The 21,697-nt window shown below is 42.0% G+C and overlaps 1 protein-coding gene across 2 annotated transcripts in view; it reads right to left on the bottom strand.

Moving 5' to 3' along the window:
* Scfd2 (sec1 family domain containing 2) overlaps positions 1 to 21,697 on the bottom strand; it is a 339,890-nt gene that overhangs the window by 208,549 nt on the left and 109,644 nt on the right. The window contains exons 5-6 of one of the 2 annotated variants that reach the window (XM_052198717.1): positions 4,366 to 4,615; positions 3,333 to 3,824 (exon numbers count right to left, since the gene is read on the bottom strand). In XM_052198717.1, the coding sequence (XP_052054677.1) occupies positions 3,808 to 3,824; positions 4,366 to 4,615 (267 nt within the window). In that variant the 3' untranslated portion in view covers positions 3,333 to 3,807. Of the gene's footprint in view, positions 1 to 3,332; positions 3,825 to 4,365; positions 4,616 to 21,697 lie in introns of those variants that run through there. The other variant, XM_052198716.1, reaches the window with a different exon arrangement.

The following is a 21,697-nucleotide window of genomic DNA, read 5'->3' as shown; positions in this document are numbered from 1 at the left end:
AAAAAAAAAAAACCAAAAAATCACAAATAAATTAAAATAGGATATAAGCCCAATCCTGCCAGCACACACGACAATATATTGTTTCAGATTTGCAATAAAAACCAATGTCAATGTCCTAAGAATAAAACTTTATTCTTTAGGTTATTGCTTTACCTTAAAGTACATCATCTTGCTTTAGAATTTCCTGCCAGACACGTTTACAGTGATAGCTGTGGCAAAAACAAGTTTCTACCCTCTGTCCATTTCTACATTTCTTTTAAGAGAAAACTTTGATGTTTTGAAGTGAAGCTTTCAAGAAAACTGCCATTTCCCTGACAGAAATGATGGCGGGGACAGAGACCCGCCTACTACATTCCCTCCCTGCATCTCTCTTCCCTTCCCTTAAACCTTAGACAGACTGTCTCTGGAGACACTCCTATCTCAAGACTACAAACTGCAGCTTCAGCGCACTCAAGGAGGACATCCCTAATCTCAGAGGAAAGCACACCCGCCTTGCTAGGCTCTGCCAGTGCAGCATGCTGAGGCAATGACGCCAAACCCAGAAGCTCATGCTATCACAGGGAGTAAACTGCGTCCAACTGTAAATTCCGTTTCTACACTTTCACCGTGCCTCAAACTTGAACCACAGAATTTTGACATACTCTGAATTATTCATTCTCTCATTTTGAATTAAATAGAACTAAACAGAGCTAGTGCCCTTATATCCTTGCATTTAAGGCACCATAAAAACCCTGGGAAAATAAATGAATGAACAGTAATGATAACTGTTTAACCAACGAGTTTATCCAAATTATTTTTGTGTATTAAAATCCAAAATGCTAATTTGCAAGAAAATAAGTGAAAGTCAATGGCATTGTGTTCAATAAGCCAAACAGAGAGAAAAGAGCTGAAAATGTAGTGGGATTATTACGGAGAAGAGCAGAAGGCAGGGTGAGTAGGAGGGTAGACTGTAGGGAGTGCAGAAGAAAGCAAAGGAGGGGATAAACCACGTGAAAGCTCACTTCATATGCACAGTCAGTGCATATTCTCTCTTTATAGAATGTGCTTTACTCTAAAAGAATATGCAGGGTTTGTCTTTCTTCCTGACTCAGTGCTTTCTAACCAATGTCCCCTTTTTAATCACTGGTTTGCTCCTAACAGGTAGCAGATAGATAGAGCTGCACCTCACACTACTACTGTGTAGTGTAGTGTAGCTGCACACATTCACTACTATAAAGGTTTCAGGAGCTCAACCCTATGTGACAGATGCTATCAAAATTATTTATTTACAACTCCAAGTGGCCCCAATACTATTTTTCATAAGGATCGTCATTTGATGCTCTGCAAAATCCCAGGTGAGCAGTAAGGACTGTGCTGGATAATATCAAGACTCCAGGGCAGGGAGCTTCCGGCTCATTCACACACCACACTGTGAGGACGTGGCAGGGCCAGCACGTTTAAAGCACGGGTTTCTGCATTCAAACCTTCTGCTTTTTCCAGTACACCTCTCTGTAGGATGACATCCCAAGCATCAGTTCAAAATCTGCATTAGATTTCCTTCTCTGAAGACGGTTCAAATGGCTTTACTTTATTTTTCTTGTGGCTGGCAGGCAAACACTGAAGTATACAGAAACTAATACTCTCTTTGAACTTAGCAGGACAGAGGAAGCATAACACCAACCAGCATAAGCAGGCCAGGCCAGGTTTTAACTCACAGCTCCCCACCCCCAACACTCAAAACCCATTCTGAGTTATTGTGCACAAATAGAAAGGATCTGCCCGCCACTCTAGAGCCATCCTGGGGATGTATCTATTAAAAGGAGAACAGATGAAAAAGAAAATAGTATGCTGCCATTGACCAACATGTTCAGCTTTTGTTTCGTTTTATCAATCATAGGTTCTTATTATCCTTCCTATACAAAGGAAGAATAGAGGTACATAAAAGAAACTGTCACAAATAAATTACATAATGAATAGATAAAAGAAAATATGGATTTTAAACATGGCCAATTACTGTCAAGAGATATTAATGAAATAAGCAGAATTAAAGTTTGTTACTCTTGCTTCCAAAAGACAGGCAACTAGTAGTCTTCTATGGCTATAATAATATTTTAATTTATTACAATGCAGAGAAAAGAGGATGCATGTGGAAACTAGGAGGGTATGGTAAACATGTGACAGCTCAGTAATACAGGTAGAGAAAAGCAAGGGCAATAGCTAAAATACTAAGCTCCAGATTGGTTTTCTTTCCAGATACTGAGTCCCTGCTGGAACGGCTGGGTATGCACAGCATGAAGCACCGTGGGGAGCAAGTCCAAGCTACATCGTGTACTGGATGCAGCAGTTACGTGGGCTTGAAGCAGGTTATGCCTCGTGGCTAAAGACATGGACTTCATATGCACAAGACCTGGAGTCAATGCTAGTCCTACTAATTAGCAGTTGAGAAAAGACAGCTTGGTGAAGTCCTCAACAGAACAGGAGGGTGGGTGTTTTGTTATCCTCAGATATGATAGCAAAGCAGTTGATGCAGAATTCTTTTGTCAATTACTTACTTTCAAAATGATTTTTTAAAATATTTGACTAACCATAGAATATGCATCATGAATCAAATAAATTCCGCTACTCGGTGGCAAAAAAGCTAAGACTATACCTTGGAGTAACATAACCATAGAAGGAAGAACAGACTTTCCCTGGGAAAGTCAGTGGCCTTGCTACAAGATACTACGTGTATTTGAAAGATAATTCATTCTTTAGATACTGGTTGAAGTAGCCCCTCCTTACAGAAGTGAATCACTACTACCCCTATACTATGTGATTAAGTTTTCACCCTATATATAAATGACACATTTTCCCTAGTAGCATCTGTAAATATAAACCCTTCTTTTAGGGAATTTGAATTCTCAACATAATTAATAAATATATATCATACTAATCAACTACAAATCTATCTTGAGGAGTATAATGGCTACAGAAGCTGAGAGAGGGAGAAAAGGAGATGGGGAGGGAAAGAAGGGTAAAGGGAGGAAAGGAGGGAGAGAGAGGGGGAGGGAGGGAGGAAGGAGGGAGAAAGAATCTGTGTGTTAGATGTATAGTGTTTATGTGTAATTGTCTGTGTATGTTTTTCAGTGATTAGTTGACATATACCAAAGTAACACCCTAAGTACCACTTTTACTAAATATCCAAAGTTAATATTGGTAAAAAGGTATATTTAATAATGTAAAATGAAAGTTTGGGTAAAACTTAGAAATTCCACAGTTTATTATATTTTAATTTTTAAAATTTGAGCTGACAATTTTTTCCTAAACAAACATGAATTCACAGAAGTGTTTTCAAAGCACAAAAATGCAATATCCTGAGCAAGTGTAAAGAAACTAATAAAAATGAACTGCGGGTTAACGAGCACCTTGAGCATGAGGGTATTCCTAGAGCATTACTTCAGTGCCGCCAATAAGCTCTCAACATCCAGATGTTATACAGCCTCCCCAAGCAAACATAACCAGAACACACACACTAGCCTCGCTGCCTGTCTGGGGAACTGCTCATTTATACATAATTTCCAATGAAATCCTCTTAGCATCCAATTTTACGTTAAAGCAAAGTTCTGTTCTAAGCATTGTATAAACCACATTAAACCATTTTAAGTCAATATTTATTTCCAGAGAAATAAACACACGTAATGGCAGATAGTGTTGTACTTAACAAAATGGCAACAGATTTCACAAGTTTTACTTAAGTGGGTTGGTTATAAGCTGGCAAACAGGTTCCATGCCAGGCAAGGAAATGCTTCCTGTCTGTGGAAACTGAATGAGGTTTCCATCTCACCAGGTTCAGTCTCCATAACCAGCTACAGGAAAGATCAGAAGTAGGCACAAAATATAACACACGTGCATGGGACAGACAATAAGATCTCCAGCACCATGGCCTGGATCAGAGAAGTCCGCATATTCTCATGTTACAGTGAGAGCAACAGGGATCAAGTAGAACCTGCTTCACTTGACTTTACCTGACCAGAGATGTCTACACACATCTAAACTAGCACAGCCTACTTTATTGGGATGCCACAATGTCATTTTGGATAGTACTAATTAACTATAATTCAAATGAAGAATAACAGTCTTGAAATAATATTAAATTCCTAAAAATGGCCAGTTCTAACCCCGTGATACTGTGTAACACTTTACAAAATAATTTTTTCTCTGATTATTTTGTTATTTGACCAAGGCTTTGACACCAACAACCATGAATTCTGATAAGCACTTAGCAAACCATTCCATTACAGCGTCTAGAAAAGGCATCTATGGGAAAGACAGCCCAGTTCTGCAGGCGGCTGACACAGCCCTGTGTACTCACAGGGTTTGTGTTCTATAGCGATGCTCCCCACTCACCTGTGATCTTCTGCAGCAAAGGGGACAGCTCAGCCTCCTCAGAGAAGACCCGGGCCAATGCTTTCTTCACCTTTTCTTCCACATCCCCCAGGTCTTTGTCCAGTGTGCTGTCTCCAGTGACAGAGTAAATGTATATGAGCAGGATTAGCAGTTCCTCCGGGCTGTAGTCATCACTGGTTCTCTGGCTTGAGGACTTAATCATAGGTAGCAGTTGATTTAGCACTCCAGCCATGGTGGAATCCCCAAGGCTCTGAAATGGAAGCAAGGGTAGGAAGATGCATCAGCCCACAAAGTCTTAACTTGGGATGGACACTAGTACAAAGATGGCTTGCACAATCGACTGGCCGAGCACACTCTTTCACTCTGTGTTTATCAGTCCTGGACAGAATGCTATAAGAAGTCTGGCAATTAGAAACTTTATTCTAAAAAACCCATTTTACAAAATGGCAGGTAAAGTTCCAGCCCTTTGATAAAAATCTTATCATTTTTTGTAATTTGTGATTTGTGATTTTGTGGATTGTGATTTGAGCAAGCAAGATGGTAATTTTTTATTTTAATAAAATGCAAGTGGTTCAACAGGATGGGTGTAGCTCAGGGGTAGACCGCTGGCCTAGCACATGCAAGACCCTTGTTTGATCTCCAGCTCTATAAAAAAACGTAAGCATTTCAAAACTTGAAATCTTAAACAAAAAAATAAAGTAATACAATTAAAAAAACAAAACTGGCAGATTATCTATTCAAATGAATGCTGATATTCTTTTAACAGAATCTCTACACTCAAATGATTGTCAATCCTTTAATATAATCTACATATTCAAATAAGCACTGCTGCTCCTTTAAAGGAATCGCTGTCTTTCAGGATGTCCTTTTTGATGTGTGCTATATTGACAAACATTGGTCAAAATATTTTATAGCATAAAGACCATTTCCTACTAGACCTGGCAAATAGAATAATGGCTTAACTTGGGTAACTTCACTGAAGATAGGTTTGAGATTTCTTTTTGGTGAATTTGAAAGTAATTCACCTCAATTTTCAAATTTAAAATTTTTAAATTTTCTTCATTTATTTTATGGGTGCTTTGTTGCATGTCTATGCACCATGTGCATGCAGAGGCCAGAAGAGGGCTTTTCATATCCAGGGGCTGAAACTATCAATAGTTGTAAGCCTCCATATGGGTGCTGGGAATTTTCCTCTGGAAGAGCAGTCAGTGCTCTAAACAGTGAGCCATCTCTCCAGTCTACCACATCAAATAATAAATAATAATAATAATAATAATAATAGTGTTAGTTCTCCCACCAACTTTTTCTATACTTTATTTTTTTCTTACACTCTTTATTTTATTCCCCCCACCCCATCCCCATCTACCCTCAGACTGTTCCACATCCCACACCTCCTCCCCACCCACCTCCTGTCTCCCAGTGGATGTCCCCACTCCTCCACCCCACCTGACCTCTAAACTCCCTGGGCCTTCAAGTCTCTTGAGGGTTAGGCACATCTTCTCTGAACAAAAACAGACCCAGCAGTCCTCTGCTGTATGTGTGTTGGAGACCTCATATCAGCTGGTGTGTGCTGCCTGGTTGGTGGTCCAGTGTTTGAGAGATCTCGGAGGTCCAGTTTAATTGAGACTTCTGGTCCTCCTACAGGACTGCCCTTCTCCTCAGCTTCTTTCAGCCTTCCCTAGTTCAACAACAAGAGCCAGTCGCTTCTGTCCATTGGTCGTGTGCAAATATCTGCATCTGACTCTTTCATCTGCTTGATGGGTCTTCCAGAATGCAGTCATGCTAGGTCTTAAATGACACTCAGAAGAGAATTTCAGGATTCTTTCCATGAGGTAAGAGCAGTGTCTCATTGGAGTGACCAGGGACTGGAGTATACCAAAAACTACACACATCAACAGCACAAATCTTGTAGTTTTAGGTAAAAAGACACTAATATACATATTCTAATTAAAGGCAAGTTATCCAAACTTGAAACTTACATAATCCATTTATAAGTGTTCCCTGAACACCTACTTTGCTCCATGATTCTAGGCCTGGGAAACAGGATGGGCAAATTCTCTGTTCTCATAGCTTATGCCATAGGAAAACCAGATTGAAAAGCTGAAGACGTAAATGCTGTGGTGCTGTAGAAAAGAAGGTAGGTGCTACAGAAGAAAGGGAAGCAGGACAGGGAGAGAGGGAGACAGAACCTCAGGAAGCGCATGTTTGTGTGTGTGGCTACTCACTATTTACATGGGAGAAGCCATGGCAGCAAGGGGACATGGGACCAAGAATGCTGTAGAGATGCTTCCTTTAAACAGAACGAAGCAAATAGCTCAAGGTTGTTGCAAGAAAACAGCCACCCAAGAAGAGCTCTTGGCACCACATCCACTCAAGGAGGGTCACCTCCAAAGCACCAGCTTCCTGGGTAATTAAGAAGCAGATGATGGGCGGGGGAGCATCCCCTCTCAATTCCAGTTCCTAATAATCAGCTATACATACGCTGTGTCTACTCTAGAGGAGCCTGATTTTTCCCTCGGAGCAGGAAGCTTTTTAAAAGATGAGTCTAAAATGGATCAGGCAAGAGACTCATTTGTCAAAAGGCATCTGCTGGCACCTGCTGCTCAGGCCCGTATTTCCAGGTCTGTGACACATGTTGGAAAGAAAAATATCTCATTAGAGACACAAGCACAATATCCATCACATATACCAACAAAGTTATATTCATAATATGCTTCAAGCATCACAAGAACTCAATAGATGACTTTGACACAAAGCCAAGAACAGTGGACAGTTACAAAAATGTGAGAATTATGGGAAAATAAAAATACCCCATTGTGAAAACCTAATTCCAATTCTGACTGTCGCTTTATAGAGCTCCCTAACAGCTTAGGAATTCTTCAGGTCCAAACGTGATGATCTGACTAGAGGGTGCAGAGCAGAAGCCACAGCATCCCAGGTTCTCCATTTACTTTACTACAGAGAGCAGAAGGCAGCAAGCCATACTCTTATTGTTACCTACTCAGAAAAATAGACAGCTTTAAAAAAGTAGCCTTATCATAGTTAGGCAGAAAAGTCCAGAAACAATAATGAAACCCTGGGATGATCTAAAAACCATGACACCTCAATGACAACGAGGACAATGAGCACACCCAGATCCTAGTCTCTGACATCTTTCTTTAGTAAAAAAAAAAAAAAAAAAAAAAAAACCAAACAAACAAAAAACAGGGATCTCCAAAGAGACAGCTGATACCTAGGATACAGAAGGAAGATATAGGAGGACTGGAAGATCTTATAGTGCCAAAAAAATAAAGACATGCAGAGAAGAAGAGCAGGAGGGGGAGGAGGAAGAAGAGAAGAAGGGGAAGGGGAAGAGGAAAGGAGATGGGGAGGAGAAGGGGAAGTGAAAGGGAAGAAGGAGGGAGGGAGAGGGGGAAGGGGATGGAGGAGGACTGAGAGGGAAGGAGAGAGGAGGAAAGGGGGAGAGGAGAAGGAGAAGGTGGAGGGAGGGAGGAAGAGGAGGAATATGTCAAAAGGACTCAAGAGCCAACTGCTCTTGAACACAGATGGAATAATTTTAAAAACAACACAAAGTAGTATTTTCACATAACCTAAAGTACACAAGAAATAACCATCAGTTCAAATTGATGAAAATGCGATTGAACTAGGGCTGGAGGGATGGCTCAGTCAATCAAGTGCTTGCCTTGTAAACACAAGGACCCAAGTTCAGTCCCTAGAACCTGCTTAAAGCAGGTGGTGGATTCCCTGAAGCTGGAGTTAGAGGTAACTGGGAGCCACCTGGCGCAGGTATTGGGAGCAGAACTTACGACTTCTAGAGGAGCAGCCAGCACTTTTAACCACTGAGCCATCTCTCCTGGCCTGTCGATTATTTTCTGATGCCTGCTTCTCCTCATGATAAAAAAAGAAAAGATCAGAAGCTCCTTAGACTGAAGTCTTTTTAAAGCAAAAGAAAGAATTTCAGCCAGAGTAACGGCGTGTGTGTGTGTGTGTGTGTGTGTGTGTGTGTGTGTGTGTGTGTGTGTGTGGTGGTATTTGAAATGATCTGTGCCACAAGCTGTATGATCTTGGAGAAGCTGTCTAACATTCCAAATCTCACCTTCCCAATTTATAAAATAAAAATGCCTGAATACTAGGAGCCCCATCATCCGGGCACACATTTATGTATTACACTTATTACACTGGCAATAACCACTTCTTAGAGTGCTTCAACCACTCTGCTTTAAAAATGAAGTCACCCCCACAATAGGATAGCCTTCATATAGACTCAAACACAAGGCGATTCTGTTTTCTGAGGGCTAATTTTGCAGAACACATGTAACAGCATTTAGGATTTACTTCACCAGGTTGTTCTAGTCATACAGCAGCATCTGTCATGTGACTTTCGATTGTCTGAAAGTCTGTTGCCACCACTCAGGGCCCTATGCTCTCCTTTCCTGGAGGACTAGTTAAGAAAGCTGGTATGGGAATAGCATGTATTTTGGAACACCTCTTTGGCAATCTCAGAGGAGGGAGGGGCAGCCAACAGACACTGAATGTAAAACCCAACAACAAGGCTTTACTGCAACAGTCAGTGAAAGGCCAAAGAAAATCAAATGTTACTAAATGCTGCTATTGAAGAGACCAGCACAGCCTGAAGAGGGGTCTTTAAAAAATGGCTTCTTTGTAAAGTAACTGGGATTAAGTTTCCCATTCCCTTTTACACAAGCAGATCTTCTAGTAGGAGCTAGAGGACCTAAGCTGTGTCTAGGGTGACAAAGCATTATGTTATTTCTGCAGTCTGGACTCTTGTTATTCTTGAATCAGTCCCCAGCAACTCTATACAAAGGCCCTCTTTAAAAGGTATGTTGTCCTTAGAAAAGCTGACTGTGAGTCAGGAGTCAGTCTCTGTTCTGGCATGAGGACCATATTCCATATGGCAGCGGGCTGGTCCAGGCCAGCCCCACCTGCTCATCTGGGAGCAGAACCTGCAGACACTCAACAAACCCCAGTCCACTAGCAGAGAGCTCTTCCCAGCAGTCCTGGGAGCCAGCCTGTGCAGCTTAGAGAGCTATGGCAATGGCAGCCTTTGAAAAGTGTTTTGGCTCCCCACGGTACCTGCCGTAAGTAAAACCAATCTGTTCTTTCCAATCATTTTTGAAGGAATCTGTTTCCTTTTGTATACCCCAGGCGGAGTGCAAAACTGTAAAATAATTCACAGATATACCCAAGTATCAACACATGTACAAATAGATATACGTACTAAATAAGTACATTATTTAATAAATGGTAAAAAATTAATTTTACATAACAAAGAACAAGGCAAGACCCAGGATACAAGGGGCTCAGGGGTGAGTGGGAGGAGGGATGAACAGCCAAGTCTTCGGGAAGTTCTTATAAGGTGTTGGCATTTGCACTGGAAACACCCAAAGCCTGATACAGGCACATGTCCCCTGGGCTTCAAAGAGCCAGCATCCACTACGAGGGAGGAGCAAGCTCTAAGAAATGAATTACAGGTGGGATCCTCCCTCCAGTGAGAGCTTTGTACCTGCCCATCTACCAAGAGGCAGGAGAGGTAGAGTACTGCCCCACCTCCTGCGGCCTGTGACTGTTGTTACCACGTGGTACAGAGGCTTTCCAGATGTGATGAAGACTCTGCTCCATACTCTCATCACTGCAATCACAAGCCTTCCAGAAACCAGAAACAGCACAAAGAGGACAGTTCACTTCAGCTTACAGTTGCAATAAGATCTCGATGTTTGAGAAAGCACGACAGCAGGAACAGCTCAATCCCTGGCAGCAGCCTGACGCAAAGGCTGTTCACATTGTGGCAGACAGAAAGTAGGAACTTGGGCCAGAGTGTGGGCCAGTAAAACCCGCTCCTGTGATCCATCTCTGCTAAGGCCGCCTCACCTCCCTACACCTCCAGAATAGTCTTCAGAATAGTCTCAGCTGAAGATCTAGAGCTGAAGCACAAGTCCGATGGGGACTTTAAGAGTCAAACTGAAACTTTTCTGCCTGATTCCCAAAGGAAATGGCTTCCCAGAGAAACAGTTTCCAAGGTCCAGATGCTCAAACACTCAGCAGCCTGGGGTTTCAATCTGTGAGGTCTTGCCTTTAAGAAACATTTCCTACTCCCCAGTGCAAAGTGTGCACTTCTCTGCAATGGACTATGAGGCCTTACAGTTACCTCACAGGTACAGCTGCATCGCCTGTGCCCACACCGCACACAACTGTAATTATCTTTCCGTTCCTCTGCTTGCCGGATCAATATTTTTCAAAGCTTTCTGCTCTGCTTTTGCTCTGGACTCTTGCTATAAGCAGAACAAAAAGTCGGAAGCAATAGCTATGCCACACCATGAATATTATATTTTGAGAATTTTATCTGCCAAATACACCATTATTTTTCAATGCGGCTTTATTCAAATTTCCAGGACATGGGCAAAATATAGGCAGATTTTCCAGAAGGTAACAGTTTTTAAGCACAGTTCTCAACAGGATCTTCATTTCCATCTGAAACTTCATGAGGAATCCTTACATCTGCATTTTTATTGGTTGTCTGGTCATCTGAGCACCCTTCAGAATAGCCCTTAAGAAAAGCTCCCAGTGGCTGGAGAGACTGTTCTGTGGTTTAAGAGCACATGCTGTTCTTCCAGGAAATTCAAGTTTGAGTTCCAGCTCCCATATCAGATGGCTCACAAGCACCTGTAACTCCAGCTTTAGTGAATGCAGTATCATCTTATGGCCTGCTCCAGCACTGACACACACATACATATGCACAGGTCACACACAGACACAAATAGACAATCACACACAGTCTCATACATATACAACTCTCTCACATACACATCAGTCTCTCTCTCTCTCTCTCTCTCTCTCTCTCTCTCTCACACACACACACACACACACACACACACACACACACAGGAAAACAAAAATGTTATAGCACTCTGGAAAGCTTTTGTAACTCCCATACCTCCAAACTACTCCATACTTGCCCTGAAAACCAGGTCAAAGGCCAACTAGAACCATACGATCAAGTTTACTTTGCATGTTGTTGTGACAAAAGCAACTCAAGGTTGTCAACATTCCTTTTAGCTTTCGTTTTTTAAAGTATCTGTGTTTATCACGTTGGAGAAGGCATGGTAGCAGAAACAGACCACGCTGCGACAGTGGAAACTTATATTACAGGCTAGTCCCACATGGCAGACAGGAAGCCACAAAGGCAGGTGGGAACCCATGGTACTTATTACTTTCAGAGGTCCACACCTAGTGACTTCTGCAAAACAGGCTCTAGCTCTGAAAGTAGTGGCTCTCACCCTTCTGTGACCTGTTCATAGTCACTCACAGTCGATGGGGAAGAAGACAGCCATCATATTGTAGAGAACCCCAACCATAAAATTATTTCTGTTGCTACTTCATAACTATAACTTTCCTACTGTTAGAAACCATAAGGTAAATATCTGATATGTAGGATATCTGATATTTAAACCCCAGAGGGGTCATGGCCCCACAGGTTGAAAACCTGCTCACTGTCCTAAAAGGTCTTCTTTCTTAAAAGTACCACCATAAGCTGAGTTCTCATGAAAAGCAAGAACCCATGGGGCACTGTAAAGCCAAGTTCCAACACCACAGACCTTGAGATGAGGCAATGATCCTACATTATTTGAGTAGGAGCAACCTAACCACAGGCTTTCTTAAAGGTGGGCCTTTCCACAGCTATGCCCAGTGATGACAAGATGCAGAGAGGCAATAGTCCTGTCCCTGAAGAATGAAGAGAGAAAATGCAGGCCAATGAATACAGGGGCCATGGAAATGGACAGGACAAGGAAACAGATCCTTCTCACAGTCTATAGAGAAGACATCCCTCATAACATTTAATGCTAATTCAGTAAGTTCTACAGAATGATAAAGTAATAAACGTGTGTTTTGAAGTTTGTGGTTCTTTGCTACAGAAGCAATAGGGAATCCAAGCAAGCCGTCTGTGAGGTAGAAAATGAGAAGCCCCACCCTGAGCATGCAGCTCTCACTGAGAAAGAACAGTTGCTTGTGATAGGGTGTGAAATTTTAAATGTTTGTCCTCTCTAAACTCATGCTGGAATTTAACTGCCAGTATATGAGTACTAAGCAGTGAGGTGTCTGTAAAGACAGGAGTGAGACTGACCCCATGAGTTCATGTATTTGCACCCTCACTCCCCAGCTGGTGAACTGTTTGAGAAGGATTAGAAGGTGTGGCCCTTTCAGAGAGGTGTGTCACTAGGGGATGGGCTCTGACATTTCAGAATCTCAGAGTCCTTTCTCTTCCTGCTACCTATGGATCACATTACAGCTCTCGGCTACTGCCCTGGCACCATGTGTGCTGCTTCTGCCAGGTTGAAAGCAGACTAACGCTCCGAAACTATAAGCAAGCCAATTAAATACTTTCTTCCCTAAGAGTTGCCTTGGTCATGGAGTCTCCTCACAGCAACAAAACAGTGACCAAGACAGTCACTATGCTGTTTACCCCCAGGCTGTGTACTGATAGTTGGAATTAAAAACAAAATGCAGCTCTGTGGCAGAGCTCTTAAAACTCAGGTTTTATATCTAGCCCTGAAAACAAGAATGAAAACACAGTGTTACTTAAGGATCCCCTGATGACATTGGGATGGGTAACAAATACCAGCAATTTCAGTTCTAGAGAGACTCAAGCAGGAAGTGGGGGAGTAGAGAAGAAGGAAGAGGAAAGACTTCAGCCATATTTTTAATAGTGTATATGACAAAATGAAAATTATGTGCAAGCCACTCCATCTTCTGTACAATGATTCTCTCTAGACGAAGCACTTGGCAATGATGAAGAGGAATCTGAGCTAATTGCTGGTCTTGTGTAATGCCATTGATCCTTTAAATAATGACAAAGAAATGGCAGTTATTAAGGATGGGGCATTTGGCAACAAATAATCAAGTGAAGCCCTGAGTATGGTGGCAGACGCCCATCATTTCAGTACCAGAGATGTTGAGGCAGGAGGAATGCAATCTAACACCAGCCAGGACACACAGCAAGTACCAGCCCAGCCTGGGCTATACAGAAGACCTTGTATCAAGAGGGAAAACAACAACGGTAACAACAAAATGAGCTTGGTCCTTTCAAGAAAACAACTGATAAAATCCTGGCTTCTAAACAAAACTTCAAGTTTTAGAAAATGTTTCTCTGCTATTGCCAGATTCTCTATTCTGACAGAATTTTCTAATAGGATCAATAGTGACATTAAAATGTGAATTTTTCAACATTGTGCAATAAAATGTATGAACATTTGTAAAGCCTGTAACTTTTAGTGAATCACGGCTCCCAAAATCAGGCATAGGGGGGAAAAAGTCCATCCAAAATATAGGCCAATGATTTTAATGTAAACAAAACAAAAGAAAAATGAAGAAAACCCCACAAAGTGCTCATTGATATGATTTCCAATTCTACATTATTTTAAGAAATCTATACTTGCAGGGTGTAAATATGGTATCAAAAATAATATCCATAAACATCTGGAGGAGCTGTCACGACATTCCTCCTCCAAGGATTCTCTTCTAATGCTCTCTCCAAGTTGGCATCTGGCAGCCAGCAGGACAACGTGAGTGTGCTGGTTTCTGTCGGCAGAGATTTAAAACTCAGAGCACAAATGGCGCTGCTCTCACTCTCTCTCTTCTTGTTTAAAAAACCAGTGGCACTGGATGAAGTTGCGTACTATACTAGTATACTAGCATCTTTTTCTTGTGACAGGGTTTCTCTGTTATGTAAGTCTTGCTGGACTGGAACTCACTGTGTACAGTAGGCTGGCCTTGCATTTAGAAAGATCCACCTGTCTCTGCCTCTCAAACGCTGGGATAAAAGGTGTGCACTACCACAGACGACTGGGTTTCTAATCTTAAAGTAACAAATGAAATTTTTAAAACTTTCTGTTTTAACAACAAATATAGCAAATATTATATCTAATAATCTGGGTAACATCATAAAGAAAATTCACTCTTTTCTATTCTTTTCCTCTCTCCATAGCTTAAAGGGTAAGCCAGCTATGGCTAGTTTTTTTGCTTTTGTTTTTGTTTTTTGGTTTTTGGTTTTTTTTAGAGAAGAGAGCTAAGCAATAAGATAAAAAGAAGATGGATTTCCTGGGCTGGAGTTTCTCAAATACAGCATGTATATAATTGACTTGAGACACCTGCTAAAGAAATCAGGTCTGAGATAGAGCCTGGTGAGGCTGTCTCTCTAACAAGTTTCGAAGTTGATTTCAATGCTGTTTGTTAATCCACGGGTCCCATCATTTAAGTGGCATCTAGAAAGGGTCACTCAAGATTCCTAGATTACAGTAGAAAAGTAAAATAAAGACTCCCACTCAAGTCACTGTATGTTAGTCTCTATCTGACTGCTAACTGTTCAAATCGGTAAGTGCGTCAGCTCTACTCAAATTTCTCCCCCTTGCTCCAAACCCACCAACAGCCTATTGGACTTCTCCATTCAGACATGTAACCAACAAATTAACTCAACAGAACTAGAGCTGAAATCTTTTATAGACTTATAGACTGTGGTTGAACCTTCTGAGCCATTTTTATCTGTCTCTGGATGTTTGCACATGGCTCTCTCTTTGCATAGAATGCACTTTTCCCTTTTCTCCATTCGGTCTCAAGATCCAACTCAAGTACCATCTTCTCTGATGTCTCGTTACCATTTGAGTTAAACGTGCCTTCAATCCTGCTCTTCCTGCTCTGGATCTACACTGTTGTGTGCTGTCATCCTGCACCCAGTTGACTGAGTGAGAGATTTCGATCTCCAAATCAGTCATGAAGCCCTGATAATCATACATATGCATCCTATCTGCCTGCTTGTGTTGCAACTATTATTACTTCTGGCCATGATCTGACTCATTCTAGCACAAACAAACAATAGAACCTCTTAAGCTTACGTGAACTTAATGCAGGTATGCCTTTTATCTTCTTGGCCTAGTACCTGCTCAGTCCCATCCATCATAATTCTCTTCCCACACGTTGTGATCAAACCTTCTGCACCATTTCCATTTGTCTCCCTGTTTACACATGTGTTTTTCTCTGTAAAGAATGTACTTTCCCTTTCCTTCACTTCGGCTCAAGACTCAACTCAAATCTTGTCTTCTCTAACCTCTGGTTTTGAGTTAAATGTGCTCAGATTTTGATGCCAGAGAAACTATTATATCCTCTTAGGTCCTTTTACCCAAAATTTCATTACTCATCTCCAATTCCCTTCTAAGAGGAAAAAAATAAACCATAAACTAAGCATACAATTATAGACTATATTAACCTCCCAATTGCTCTACACCATATTAGTATTATTTCAGGAGCAATCTGAGTTAAGGAGGTTACTTTTCCAGGGCATCAGGTGGTGAATGAATGAGCCAGTATGTGTGTGGTGGGCACATGTGTATGTATCTGTGTGTGTACAATTATGTGCTGCTACATGTGTACTTGGAGGCAAGAAGTAGTGATTGTTTCCTCAATCACTCTCTGTTCTTCCCTTTTTATTTTTTTTTAAACAGGGTGTCTCACTTAACTTGGAGATTGCTGATTGGCCAGACTGACTAACTAGCAAACCTCTAGGGATGCTACTGTTTCTGCCTCCCTGGCAGTGGAATTACAAGAATGGCCATGAGGCATGGGGATCCTAACTCAAATCCTCATGCGTGTGGAGCAAGCACTTTATTGACTGAGCCCTCCTCCCAGCCCTGAACTGGGATCTGGCACACAGTTGTCTAACACATATTTCGCTTCCAGCACTTCCTGGTCAGGAGAGAGCAAAGTTTGTGGAAAAGGGGAATCCAGACCCTTGGGATAGGGAACATATACCAATGATGTTAGTGAAAACAAACAGTCAAGGGAGTCCAACTTAAGAGATAAGAGATCAACCATAAACATAAAAGCAGCAGTAGATGACTGTAACCCACAAGAGGTGACAGGCTGACCTATAGCTTCTTACAGCCCTTTGGCAAGGTTCATGACTAGCTATAGAGCCTTAATTAAGGCAGTTCCAGCCACAGCCATTAAGCCAGACTGTGACTATGCCATGCTTACTTCACTCCCTAGCCCTAGTTACAGACAGATGGCACGTCATTCAAAAGTACCTCAGACCTAAGACTGAACTGGTCTAAATTCTATCCCACTGCAGCATATAGCAAGCGCCGTATAAATAGCAGTGTTCGGTGTGTCAAGTTAGCTAGATGACTCAGTATGTGAAGGCACTTGACACCAGACCTGATAGACCACGACTGACCCCTGAACCTGTCTGGTAAAAGGTGAGAACTAATTCCTACAAGGTGTGCCCTGTTCTCTACAGTATGCCATGGCACATGCTCGCTCATTCTCTCTCTCTCTCTCTCTCTCTCTCTCTCTCTCTCTCTCTCTCTCTCTCTCTCATACACATCACAATCAATTAATAAAATGACATAAATAAATGAATAAATGCTCAGTGTTCATTGGATGCTTACCTGTAAGTAGAAAAGAAAGCAATGCACTGAAGAGATAGGCACAGAAAGGAACCGAATTCTGAAGTCAGAAAACAGGATAGCAACAGTATCTATAAGCAGCCAGTCTCAATGTGGTAGACTGGAACTATGGCACGGGCTTAAGATGGGAAGTAGCAGGATAAGTCACACCAACAGGGCAATCATTGTCTGGGCGGGCTCAGTGCTGTCAGGCAGTGAGACAGGATGCAGGTGAGGGGTGAGGCAGAAAGAGCAGACCCCTCAGGACTGCTTAGCCAGCTGGGTGCTGGAACTTTTGCTTTTTCTCTGAGAGAATTCCCAGGTATTTTGAGCAGAGAATTGTTGCGATCTGATCTGTTTTCAAGCATATCACTCAGGGTGTAGTGATGAGAACAGAGAGCATGGAGAGAGGGGTGGAAGCAGGACGACGGGAAGAAACTCAAGAAAGCAAATGAGAAACTCAGAAGCTTGAGCCAAGGCAAGGGCATTGTCACCGCTCGACTGGGAACATCGTGACATTCCCGCCGGCCCAGTGTGCTGATGGGCTGATAAATGGAGAAGGCTTCGGAATTATTTTAACAAGTTTACACAACGGACCATAGAAAGAAGTGGTTCAGAGGAAATGGCAGACAGGAAAGAATGTTTAGAGAGGGAGACGTTTAAGTCCAGGACTATAAAACTAACAGAATGAGCAGCAGAAAGCCAACTTCAGTCCATGGAAGATGCAACAGAGTGAGGACAGGTGATCTCATAGCATGGGTGTGTGCCTAAATGTAATCTTTATTTGAGGGATTTGGAACTAATTGGCTTTCTGGGCCTGCAAAATGGATGACTCTGAGGGACTGATAAATAATGTTGTCTCTGTGGCTGTAAAGACAAGTGTCACAAACTTTTCCTTCTATTTAAGATGCCCAAAGCTGACTATGGTAACATTCGCCTTTAATTCCCCATTCTGTACAGGAGGCAGACGCAGGAGGGCCTCTGTGAGTTTGAGGCAACCCAGGTCTACATAATGATTTCTAGGGCAGCCAGGGATAGTGAGATCCTGTCTCACAAAATAAAACAACTCATCCCAAAATACGGCCCCAAAGAAAATCTTAGTCTGATTCAATAGTGCAGTGAGAAAGAATGATACAAGGATAAATCTCAAGACATAACATTGCATTAAAATCAGAAAGGTAACATTATATTATCCCCTTTATGTAAATTATAGAAACCATGGGAAAGCAATCTGTTTTTAGCAGTCTCCTCCCCATGATATGAAGTGGGGTCAGGCAGAGAAAGCAGGTCTTCTAGGACTGCTGATATCTTTCAGGCCAATCTGGGTAGTGATTACACAGCTGTCTTTGCTTAGTAAAAATTCATCGAGCTGTACATTTCAATATTATATTTTACTTCAATACGTTTTTAAAATGCCATTACACCCAGCCACACTTCCTGCATCCTGGGAAGAACAGAGCCATCCACTTAGAGTTCTTATTACAAATTAGCATTTATCCAAAACAAGAACAGGAAAACATAAAACGTTTACAGGTTTCATCAAGTAACCTCACTGGGACACCCGTCCCTTTGGCTAAGGGGACAAGGAAAGGTGCTGATTTGAGGGAAAGATGGAAAGAACAATTTCAATGGCTGTTCAGCTTAAAACACAAAGATGTTGGGGGCGAGGCGGGAGACATGGTTTTTGTAATGTTTTCTCCATCTCTTGGGAAATGATGTGATGTTGTGCTTCAGACAGAGCTGTCCGATTAAGCGGCTGTTTTCTGTAAACAGGCCAGTAGGGCCTTAAGTTGCATGAAATGAGGGGCAAGTGACTTCTGAGAGCACCACAGGGAGCTGGGAAGTGTGCGGCCAACAATACCGCCAGCCATTTGTCTCTATCTGACCACCTTTAATGATTTACGAGCACTGCGCCCTGTTATCATCAATCTGTTACCATGATGGAGCAGCCTTAGAACTGGAGTTTTTAAAATGCAACTATCCGTGACCTATATTTCCTGCTGGTACTGCTGGCCCCGGGTTAGGCCTGTTTGTCTATCATCAAGGGAACCAATATAAATAATAAAAACAGGTCAGTGCTGAGCTGTCCAAAGCCTCACTAAGAAAAAATAAATCACACTCCTGTAATGGGTACCAACTCAATGTGCCCTTGCTTGGCTTGAACTATTGGTGCAGTTATAAAATACCCAACAGTATGGCTGCACTAGCTTAAAGCCTGATTTCTTGGTTGCCTTTCAATTTTTTTCTTTTACCCTTTTATTTTTTGTGTATGGGTATTTTGCTTGCATGTATATCTGTATACCATGTCAATGTAGTACCCACAGAGGCCAGAGGGTGCCACTGGATCTCTTGAGATTGCAGTTACAGATATTTGTGAGCCATCATGTCGGTGCTGGGAATCAAACCCAGGTCCTCTGGAATATGAGCCAGTACTCTTAACCGCTGAGCCATCTCTCCCGTGATCGTGCTTGCTTTTTAATCTGGCCATGCAACAATTCCAACTCTTTTCAAGTAGCAGAAACGATATGTTTTAGTTTTGACAACTTAAGAGATATTTGAAAACATAAAAACATAAGTTAGCTATCTCTAAGAATAACACAAGACTAAATCTGCAGCCTGTGTAGAATTCGACTTGCAGGGTTTTCAGGGCAGAGCTGAGAGGTCAAATGCTTGGAGAAGATGCGAATGGCTGTGAAAGGGGGGCAATGGAGTGGCTGTTACCTTGAGAATTGTTCCGACACATCTCACAGCCCACACTAGAAGCAAGGAGACTGGCCCTTCAGTGGCCAAGCCTGAGACTTCTTGGATTCAGCAAATCAAGTAATTCCTCCTCTAAGACAAGAATGTCTGGAAGGCTGAACTCTCCAAGAGAGAACTATGTTTAAAGAGAGCTAGCCTGAGAGGACAGATGCAAGCGGGCTCCTCGGTGGCTGAGTTTCTGATTTAATGGTAGCTGCAGAGCACTTTGGCATCAAAAATATTTCTGGGCTTCCTCAAATTAGATTTTACAGAAATTAACTGAAGGTTCTTAGCATTATTCTCCTGTTTTTAAAGTACACTGGTATAAATTTAGATGGTAGATTTCCTATTTTTTTAATGGCACCAAAAGCTATTAATTTAAGCAATTGCAAAGCATTTAGATCTCAAGGTCTTGAGTTCTGGTACAGCACCCCACACCTCACCAGGCTCTTATGGAAAACGAATAAGAAGAGTGCTCAACGTTAAAGTGTGTGCGCATGCTTCAGCACTACCTTTATTACTATGTTTACCACCCTCCTCCCCGGAGGGAGGCTTCTGTTTAGAAGGGGCTGGTAAAGCGGACATATTTACACACTCAGTGATTTACCTGCCCGTGACTCTCCAACTCCCAGCCAAGACCCGGGGGTTCATTAACGGGATACCTGAGCCAATGAGGTGCTATCCTGCCACATCCCAGCACTGCCAACTCTTTCAGGCTGCCTGCCTGGGGGACAGCTCTAACAGGAATGTATACCATCCAGCACAGTGCAAACCAAGAAGTGCAATGCCTGTCTAACCAAACGGATCCCATGACACCTCTGGCTTTATTCATGACCATGGAGAGACACCAGAAGATATGGCTGAGGTAAGGATGGTTAATGATTCTTGTGACAAACAATGAGACCATGGGGAGACAGGCATGATCTGGGTGATAAATTCCCAACACAGTCTCTGGCCCTGCAAACAGCAGGAAAAGCAACATAAAGAGTCTCCTCACACGCCGTCCTTCATGGTTGGACAACGGAAGGTAACTTAGATAAGAAGAAGAATGCCGGGACCACAGAACTATTTGATTTATAGTTGTTCATTGTTATAAAATTTCTTCTTAGAACTACTTTTCCTGTATCTTGTGAATTTTATTATGTTGTTTGCTCAATTTTTTGTATCAAAATGTTTTTTTCTTACCCATTCATTGTTCAGGAGCATAGTGTCTAATTTCCACATATTTGTTAATTTTCAAAAATGTCTTCTGATTGTCATGCCATTGTGACTTCAATCTTCTAAATTTTATTTAGATTTTTCTGTGACCTTTAAAGTGACTTATACAGATGAGTCAGCATGCCAATTCTAAAATATATTCTCATGGGAGTTCCAGAATTTAAAACATAGAGAAGAAACATATTGGATAAGATAATGGATGTAAGTGTCCAGGACTGGTTTAAAGATACATGATATGCAATATATACCAAGCAGGAGGAATGTAAAACAAAAAACAATTCAGAGTTAAACATTATAAAACTAAAAAAATTATTAAAAGTAAAACCAGTGGAGGAAAGAAGAAAGGGTCATACCCACAAAAGTCTGAAAAGCAACTTAAAAATAGCAACTACACACAAGGAAGTTAGCATCCCAATGGATGCCCACGTCTCAACAACGGCAGAAGGACACGGCAGAATCAACAGCCAGTAGACTAGGAGATGGCTCAGAAGATAGAGCATTTGCTGAGCAAGTGTGCGGGCCAAAGCTCACCTGTGTAAATCCAGATGTGGAAGCATGCATTCGGAATCCTCACTCCTCTAACATGATGAGGGGTAGGCATAGGAGGACCCGTAACAGCACACGAGCCAGATAGTTTGCTGTGTGATTGGAGATCCCAGGGTTGAAGGTACTGCCAATACCCACGCTTGTCCTGGGACTTCCACACACGTCCCATGGCATACATGACACGCACCAAGAAAATTGTCAAAGCAGTTGTTATCTTTGAGTCCTTAGCCTCTCCTATAATGCTAAGTATACCCTAACATGCACTGGAAATACTCGTGGAATAAACCAACTGTACTCCCCATCTCTACTTCGATCAAATGACTAAACCAGACACTTGGAAAAATAAAATGAAACTCACATTAATGAAGTCTGAATTT

Source organism: Apodemus sylvaticus, chromosome 11 (genome assembly GCF_947179515.1).
Source record: "Apodemus sylvaticus chromosome 11, mApoSyl1.1, whole genome shotgun sequence".
Lineage (NCBI taxonomy): Eukaryota > Metazoa > Chordata > Mammalia > Rodentia > Muridae > Apodemus > Apodemus sylvaticus.
This window is presented reverse-complemented; position numbering and strand designations above follow the sequence as displayed.